At 35.5% G+C, this 9259-nt stretch overlaps 1 protein-coding gene across 1 annotated transcript in view; it reads left to right on the top strand.

Moving 5' to 3' along the window:
• The window catches only part of UBLCP1 (ubiquitin like domain containing CTD phosphatase 1), a 12286-nt gene extending 3377 nt beyond the window's left edge, over window positions 1-8909 (top strand). The window contains 10 exon segments of the mRNA XM_075766261.1: window positions 1-33; window positions 445-530; window positions 621-696; window positions 698-737; window positions 1841-1939; window positions 2935-2972; window positions 5197-5295; window positions 5747-5863; window positions 7240-7367; window positions 8747-8909. The exon segment at window positions 1-33 is cut by the window's left edge and continues 59 nt beyond it. Coding sequence (XP_075622376.1) covers window positions 1-33; window positions 445-530; window positions 621-696; window positions 698-737; window positions 1841-1939; window positions 2935-2972; window positions 5197-5295; window positions 5747-5863; window positions 7240-7367; window positions 8747-8774 — 744 coding nt within the window. The 3' untranslated portion in view covers window positions 8775-8909.
• The last annotated feature ends 350 nt before the right edge of the window (window positions 8910-9259 follow it).

Below are 9259 nucleotides of genomic sequence, written 5' to 3'. Positions count from 1 at the left end.
ATAATGATGATGGGCACTCGTGAAGAGAGTTTGGTAAATACTTTACTTATTAGTTTAAACAGGAAAAAATGCTTATATGTCTCCTAATTATGATTTTAAATTTTGAATATTCCAGTAATCATTTGAAAAATGGCAGTACAGTACATTTCTTTTGGTGTTTATTTTTCTGTGTAAAGTAAACTTTTCTGCAGCACTGTGATAGCAGTGTATTCATTAAACTCCTTTATTGTTCTGGATTTGAAGTACAAACCTATTATTATGATATTCACTGACTTCTTATATCTGAACAATCATTGGTATACTTTAGTAATTCTTTCCACTAGTAAAGTGAAATGATTTTGGTTAAATAGTATTTTTTTCCTGTAATGTACTGTAACAGAAACTTGATATTGGTTGCTATTTTCCTCCAGTGATCCTAGTTATCTTTTATTATTATTCCTCTAGGAAGATGTCCTTGGGCCACCTCCTGATAATGATGATGTTGTCAATGACTTTGATATTGAAGAGGAAGTTGTGGAAGTAGAAAACAGGTTAGTAGTTTTAGCTATTAAAAACAGTCCTGTTATTGAATGTACAGTATGCATTTTAATTAACTGTAACTTTTTGCACTGTTACATTAGGGAAGAAAATCTACTAAAAATTTCCCGCAGAGTTAAAGAATACAAAGTGGAAATTCTGAATCCTCCTAGAGAAGGAAAAAAAGCTGCTGGTGCTAGATGTTGATTATACACTATTTGGTGAGATTTATGCAACTTGTGGGGGTTTTTTCTTGAAGAGGTCAGTTATTTACCAGGTCACGTTTCTTGATTTTTGCTTTACAACTCTACTTCACTAACTTTGGTATGTGTTGTACTATATAACTTCTGCTTGGTAATATTGCGGGGTCTTCTGCTCATATTTTTAAAACCGTTGGGCTTTGTAAGTGTTGCATATTGTTGATTTTAGTGCAGCAATTGTTTCCGTTCTGCAGGAAGATGTAAAAAGTAGCAATTTAATATTTTATCCGAATAATCTTTCTCTTGACCAATCTGTATTTTGGACATCATGGTGGCAGAGCAAGATACTGTTGTGAAATAATGATCTCTGTACCTGACTGACTCCACTTTTGGGGGGCGTGGGAGAATTGCTTCAAATTTTATTTCCAGATCGTTACTAAACATGCACAAAAACACGTTTTACTTGAAAATTCTGTCAGACTGGTTTTCTTGTAAGCCACAATTTTCCTTCTGACTTAATTTTCTGGGATGTAGGTGTGTCATGGCAGCTTGACTACAAGCAGTAAATAATAGCTTGCCTGATTACGTTTCCTTAGCTTTCTTTTTGATCAGATTTGTTTACAATCCAAGATCAAAATTCAAGCCATTACTGAGTTTAAATTTTTTATTTAGACATCTTCTGCTAGCAGAATTTGAGAGCAGTTTTTTAATTGGAACAGGCAACGTTTGTGTTGCCGTCCGAAATAAGCTTGATACATGTTCACAAAATTAACTGGACTAGGTTTGAAGGAATCTGTCATATCTGGGCTGTTACAAATTTGCTAAGGTGCACAGATAAGCTATTTGGCCTGACTCTTCAAAGATATTCAGACCCACAGATCTCTGATTTCATTATTTATTAGCTAAGCCCTCAAATACCCGTAAGGATCAACAGATAAATGTCCCCTCTTTTCTTCTCTCCACCTTTAAAATGGGAATGGTAGTTTGCTATGAATTCATTAATTATTTTAAAATGCCCCAGTGCTTCCCTCATGAACTCTTCAGGTCAGATAGGAAAGTCAGACTGACCTTTAATAACTTAACTTAAGCCTATAATGAATTACTTCTATCTTATTTCTTTTTAGACCACAGATCATGTGCTGAAACTGGGGTAGAACTGATGAGGCCATACCTTCATGAATTCCTGACATCTGCATATGAGGATTATGACATTGTAATTTGGTGTAAGTTTTATACTCAGTACCTAAGACTTTATTGTAACACAGACTTTATTGTAAATTGTCATTCAGAGCAGAGACTGCAGGTGGGAGGTTTTTATATTGCTTTTTAGTGTGAATCACAAGATCTAAAACAATACATGAATGCTTAGCTGTAATACATCCAGCAGGAATGTTCACACAGCTATTAAAGCTATTTAGAAAATAGTAATTCTTATGTGAAAACACACCACATATTGCTCACATGAATGGGTCTAATCACAGTATAAAACTCAACATCAATGTACTGACTGTTACTTTGTACAAACAAACAAGTGCTTGAAGTAACAAAATTGTATAATCAACATTCAAACACTGTTTGATAGCTATCTCTGCAAATAATCTCAATCCAGACAATAAGCAGTGGCCTGCCAAATGAACCAAACTCTCCTCGCTACAGGGATGATTGATCGTTTGCCTGTGCATGCTGTTTCACTTCCTATCCAACAGCTGGAGAACAGACTTTAGCCAGTGCAGGGTTTAAACTATATTAAAATTGTATTTAAAAAATTAGTTTTCATAGTCTGGAACTATGTTCCCACGTATTCTTACAACAGTGGGCAATGTTGACACTTCATCTGTTCCAGGCCTTATGTATTCTTATCATTGCTTCCAGAAGAAAATCTTACAGAGGCAGTGTCGTTCCTCAAACCTCTCCTTATGGTTCTGCAGACTGTAGTTCAGTAACAGCTGATCTAGAAAATTATTTACATGCATGCAGCACTTTATCTAGCTGTTCATTTGAAAAGTAAGCTTTTCCAAATAAAAATAAACTTCCATGAAGTAAGACTGTCTTCAAGGCAGTGAACCCTAAAAGCTGTAGCAAGGATGAATCTCTCTGAAATTAAATTTTGTATAAAAATTTGATATGTTAAGTGAACAATTTCTTGGCTCGTTTCTTTTTGCCTGTCAGTGACTTATGTTGATAAAGTACTCTTTCTGTTTTCTCCCTTTTGTTTCAGCTGCTACTAATATGAAGTGGATTGAAGCTAAAATGAAAGTAAGTAGTTCTGAAAATGTGTCATTTATTTCTAGTCTGGCTAGCTGTTCATATAGTTGGACTCATGCTCAGCATTGTAGGGAGGGTTAGCAGCTGGGGAGGTTGTATGAATCAAAACCTGAGGGTTTTTTTTAAATCTGCATAGTCACTTTAAATTGTCACAAAACTAGATTAAATCTAATTTTAGAATTCCACACAAACTATCAGCAGTAGGTGCTAAATTTAGCAGAACTAAACACAAGTCAGTACCTGCTGAAACTTAGATTAGTCACGCAGCCTTCACAGTTGCTTTCATCTTACCTCTAATTATAGACTTCTAATCTTTAAGTGTAATATCATTTTTTTAAAGGAGCAGACAGATGTGGCATGAGGAGTAGGTTATCAAGAGGAAACTCTTTTCATATTTATCTTGTACCTCTTGCAGCTGTGTGGTTATGTTGCTTCCTCTGCCTTATTAAAACATCCGTAAGAGCTCTTCTTTCAATCCTAGTTTCTTCCGTACCTAAATCAGGCAACTAGCCAGTTTTGCACAGCTGACCTAGTGGTAAACATATTTACAGTCAAGCTTAGCTGTAAATCTAAGGAGCTTACTAAGAATTGCTGTATGTTTGGTTGGTGGGTTGGTTTATTATGCTTATAAATCAAACCTTGTTTCTTTCTCAGGGACAACTTATCCAAATTTAAGCATTTGTATCTCCACTCTTTGTTATAGGCTATTTTTCAGGTTTTTGACAGAGCAAAGCTCATTTTCCAGTGTTCTCTTCCTCAAAATAATGAATTGCTACAATTTTTCTAAACAAACAAAAACGCCTCTCAGAAATGAGAACCTTTAATCAGAACTACGAAGTAGAGTTAGTGCAAGTAAAATCAGCGTTGAGCCTTGCAAACATTGCACTTCTTGTGGCAGCGTTACATCTTTGTTCATGTTGTGTCCGTCAGTGTAGTGCTAAGACTCAATCTTGTGGAAAACCATTGGTCAAAACTGGACTGTTTCTCCTGCACTGGTCACCTTTCTACATTTCTAGGTCACCTTTCCAGCCCTTTCATAATATGTTACTGAATCACAAGCTTTCCATGCCTATTCCAGGATCTTGATCAGTTGAGACTCCTACTGCTACATGCCAACTGCTGTTTCTCCTTAAACTCATAGCACCAGGGGTGCTTACCTCTCAAAGTTTCACTTTTTGTCAGGGAACAATGATCCCAACAATACTTGACGTTAAAGTTTTTGTTTTAAACTACAAAGCAGGAAGAGCATTAAAAAGAAGGGAGTATCAGATAGCAAAGTTTAATCTCTTGTTTATCATCTATTTATGCCTGGAATTCAAACAGTCTAGAACAGCTAGTTTTTTCAGTGTTAACAGGACACTACCTACCAGATAGGTAGCACTTTTCATTTGCAAGATGTACTTTTTCATATAAAAGCAAATCAGTTAAGCGTGGCTGGATATTTGCAAGAGAGTTGTTACAGTGGATATTTTCTGCTTGTTATGTAGCTTTGCATATTACTGCTTTTGCACACACCAAAAATTGTCATCAACGTTTATGTTATAACATGTCAGCATGTTTTACTACTACTTTTCAGCTTTGGAAAGGATTTGAAATGGAAATGTTCTCTCATCCGGTCAAAGTTTTTTTATTTCTAAAAAGGGTGTTTTCCTAAGGGTCTTTATTTCAGGAGTTATCAAATCTTTAAAATGCAAATTGACAGATTTCTAAGGTTGGCTGTCTTGGACAAGTGTAAGAGGAAAGGGTAACAATAAACTGTTACCATACATTTCATCTTCTATTGGGCTGTGTTTTGTTGCAACTTACTGGAAGGAACAAATAGCAGACAGTACACAGTTGCTATCCTTGCTGTAGATACTGAGAGAAGTTGAGGCACGTAGAAGTTGTGAAAGATTATGAAGGCATGAGCAAGACCTCTCTGTATTTTGCCTTTTCTGCAAAGTTGCTTTGACTTTATGCTGACATCAGTTGTTAAGTTTCTGATAGTAAACACTGCAAAAATAAATTCCTATCAGCTTTTTTTCCTCTTGCTAGAAGAGTGTACTTTTATAATTCTTAAAATTAACCCTCCCCAGATACCTGTTTTTAGTGTGTCTCTGGTAATCCTCAGCAGCTCACCCTTTGGCAAACAATGTATTATAATTGTGGTTTGAGTTGTACAGCAGTAAAACTGTCATAATTAGAAGCTTTAATAATAAAAAAATCTGTGATGCAGGAGCTTGGCGTGAGTACCAATGCAAACTACAAGATAACTTTCATGTTGGACAGTGCTGCCATGATAACAGTGCACACTCCTAGGAGAGGACTCATAGATGTAAGTACCTATTTTTTCCTGATCTTATTCTACATTCAACTGAAACGTTATCATACGCCTTTGAAATATTCAACAATAAAGTTGTGCTGGAGTTTTCGTGTAAGAAAATCATAAGAATCTTGGAAGCACAGATTATTTTTTTTCTACTGAAATTCTCTATTAATGTTTTGAGTAGTACATTTGGATGACACTGCTTTCAAATCAAATAATAGGTAACTGTTGCTAGAAAATTTAGTACCAACAGAAAGGTTTTCTTTAGCGTGGGGGGTAGTTAGTCCGTTATACTATTTCACATCTCTTCCCTTATTAAAGCCCAACTACCTGCTAATTTTTCAGCTAAAGAATACAAGTGTCCATTCAAGTTTGGACTCAAGTTCATACAGTCTGGTACTTTCATCTCCTGCATATGATCTAATTTGCCTCAGGTACCTTGTATGTGTTATTTTTGCAGGTGAAGCCGCTTGGTGTTATCTGGGGAAAATTTTCGGAATATTACAGCAAAAAAAATACTATTATGTTTGATGATATCGGCCGAAACTTCCTAATGAATCCACAGAATGGACTCAAGGTAATTTTAACTGGAATTTTCACGTATTACTACTTTTTCTTATACTTCAAGTAGTACTATCTCATACTACTTTGCTGTATCATAAAGAAAGGCTATTCTTAACTAGCAAAGATGCATATTTTATTATATTTTTTTTTAGATTTCCATTTGTCTGGACTAATACTTCCATAATAGTAGTATTAAATAAGCTTTGTTTCACTATTAAGTGAGCTTTTAAGAGACCACCATCAATGAAATCATGATTTCTGCTTAAATTATACCTGCGAGCCATAATCAAGGTGGGCATTCCTGACAGGCACCATTGAAATATGTGATGTTCAATCTCAAGAGTGGTTATATTCAGAAAATAAATAAGAAGTGACTGTACTTCATGGTAGCATGCCAGTGTAATAGCAAGTGTTCTGTTCTAGGAAGTAATTAATACCTTGAGCCATTTTGACTGCAGAGCAGCAAATACTTGATTTTATAAAATTGTCAACCATTTTGTGCTTCATGATCAGTGTTGGTTCTGAATAAGAAGAATGCAACTTATATTTCTACTTAAATATGATGGTACAGCAGTATGGTACTAAAGAACCCTCATAAATTTCTTAAAAAAAAAAAAAAAAGATGTTTTCAAATGCAGGAATCGAAGATGATGTTTCTTTGAAAGTATCCATGATGTGAAGACGGTAGCAATTGATGAGATCTAGCAAGACGATGTTAATTGGAACTGTACAGTGTTAGGAGAATCGAGAATAGCAAAGATCTTGCTGGGAGAGGATTATCCAGAGAGCCTCCCTTTAACTCAGATTTGAAAGATGTTTGTCAAAATGTTAACAGAGCTGCAGACAAGAACATTGAATCACTAAAACAAGGCACAGGTATAATGTATTCCAAGCTTAAAGCAGTTGTCAGATAAGCTTTATTTCTGACATCTCTTTTCACAGAAGCTATGATTGTAGTCAAATGCTTTTTGTTGAGAAAAAAAAAAAGCATCTGGTTCCAGTGATGCCACACAACCCAAAACAGAGCTGAAAACCCCTCATGTCTCCTGCAAAAATGTCTATGATATCATATTAGAAAACATGGCATCCATTCCAGATCATTTTATCATTCTGTCTGACTGGGAGAGGAAGGCTTGAAGAAGTGCAAGACAAAACAAATTTCTTCCTGGTGGGCATGCAAGGCCAAAACCCTACAGTCCAGTTTGCGTGAATAACAAGACAAATTGGATGTGGCCACTAATAGAAAAGGTTTTTCTTCCTCTTACCTAAGAAAGTTATAACTTGGCATAGTACTGAAAATTTATTTCAATTAGGTGGTAAATGATAGAGAATTAGAAGCATTTTTCTTACTTTGAACAAATGGTTATACCCAGTTTATTTTTTGTGTAGATAAGGCCTTTTATGAAAGCACATTTAAATCGGGATAAAGACAAGGAGCTTCTAAAGCTCACTCAATACCTCAAAGAAATAGCAAAATTAGATGACTTTTTGGAGCTGAATCACAAACATTGGGAAAGGTAAGAACAAAGTCAACATTCTTTCTTCCTTCTGTCCCTGACCCCACTGTGTTTTGCTTGAGGTTATCTGTATAAAGACCAGAAACAACTGAGCTGATGAATTTTGATGCCACTTACAGGTATGAGGGTCTTTTAGTTTGAGTAGAATTTTAATAAGGCTATAGTGTTCTCCCTGCTTCCCTAACATAAGATTTTGACAGAATGGACCTTTTTTTCATATTTCTCCAGTATTCAGGACCATCAGTTGTTTTCAGTGAAGCAATTATGCTTCCTAAAGGTAAAAAAATTTTTGAAGGAACCTGGTCCCTGGAAATCTCTCTTTCCACCCCTGCAAAGTTAGGCTGTCAGTTCAGATCTAAGGTCCTTAGTTACAAGGCAACTTTTCTGGTGGTTACTTCAGAGGTTTGGGGTGTTAGAGTGTGGTTCTCAGGCACTATCCAAGTTGTGTGGTATTACGGTATTCATCGGCTCTGAAATGTAAGTTACTGTGTTATAAATGAGAGGTTTCCAAATGCTTAGGGCACCAGTTAGCATCCTAATTCTTGCTAGAGAATGATTAGCTGAAGTGTTTGGGGAAAATTCTTCTTAATGGTTTTATGCAACAGTCTGAAGTTTCAATATATGAGAAAAGAAAATTGTGCGCAATGTGCTACTCAAAAAACACTCATTCAGTGCTTAAAAGAACAGCCTTGCAAACTGGATGTAATTTTCTTTCCTGTTTCTGATTAGAACAGAAAGCCAAACGTTAAACTTTAAAAGCAGCAAAATTCACTGGATATTTCATACTGTCAGTTAAATTGGTTGGATTTTTTTTTTTCCCCCTAGAGTATTTGCAAAGACTTCATTGTCACCTTATAGCCAGATTGCTCCAGCTGTAGTGGTAAGAGAACTATGAGATCAGAAAACAAACATTTTGGAATAACTCAGATTCTCTAAAGCAGCTAGCGGGGGGCTGTTCTTTTCAGCTTATGCTGGATGACTGTTCATTAAAGTCTTGAATTTATTTAAAGGAAAGCAATAATGGGCCTTTTTATCTTAAAAGATGTAATAGCTACTTTTCCAACTGATGTAATTTTCAACGTCTTAGAATAAAACATGTTTCCATTTCCTTTCTCCCTTTTGTTAAAAAAAAAAAAAAAACTAAAAAAGTAACTTGATTTTGAATGATTTTGAATTACTGTAAGATAACCTATCGTGGAATTGAAAGAATGTTGAAATAAAAATCATGAGTAGTATTGATCACATTTCTAACTTTGGTTATCAATAAGGAGATTGCTAGTGAGAAAAGACAGCAGATTCATACTTTGAGTTTATAAAAGATACTAGATGTATTTGTGCCTAACTCTTATTTCTGAAAACTGTACCTCTGTTTCTTTCAGGTATCTTTCGAAGAAGCAAGGACAATAACACTAATAAAATTGTGTGGCACTGAATTGAAGGGAACGTAACTAAGATCATTGGACTTTTCCTTGCTTTTAACGCTAGAGTATAATAGTGCTGGACACTGGATCCAATGCCAGAATGACTGCTATACTTGGTCTTCCAGGTGGTTGGTTGTGGGTTTTTTTAAAAGATCACAGCAATAAGCTCAAAGTGGGAGAAACAAGTCAGTTACTTTTTCTTGCATTCAGTTCTGGTGTTACTACTTAAAATACTTTCCTCTCCTTTGCTGCCGAAGTACAACCATAACCATTAAAGACCAAAACCATTCTGAAACTAGGAAAAAAAATATTTAGACCAAAAAAGTTGAGTAAGGAGCCAACCTTGGCAGTGTATGAATTGTATAAGCCCTCTATTCCCTCCATCTTTAGAAACAGTCTCCCTCTCCTGTTCCAGTATTTAAGTCTATAAATTACAAGTTGTCTAAGTTTGGTATGTATTAGTATGTCAGT

This window comes from Balearica regulorum, chromosome 14, assembly GCF_011004875.1.
Source record: "Balearica regulorum gibbericeps isolate bBalReg1 chromosome 14, bBalReg1.pri, whole genome shotgun sequence".
Taxonomy (NCBI): domain Eukaryota; kingdom Metazoa; phylum Chordata; class Aves; order Gruiformes; family Gruidae; genus Balearica; species Balearica regulorum.
Note: the sequence above shows the minus strand (reverse complement) of the source record. Positions and strands in the feature narration are given on the sequence as shown.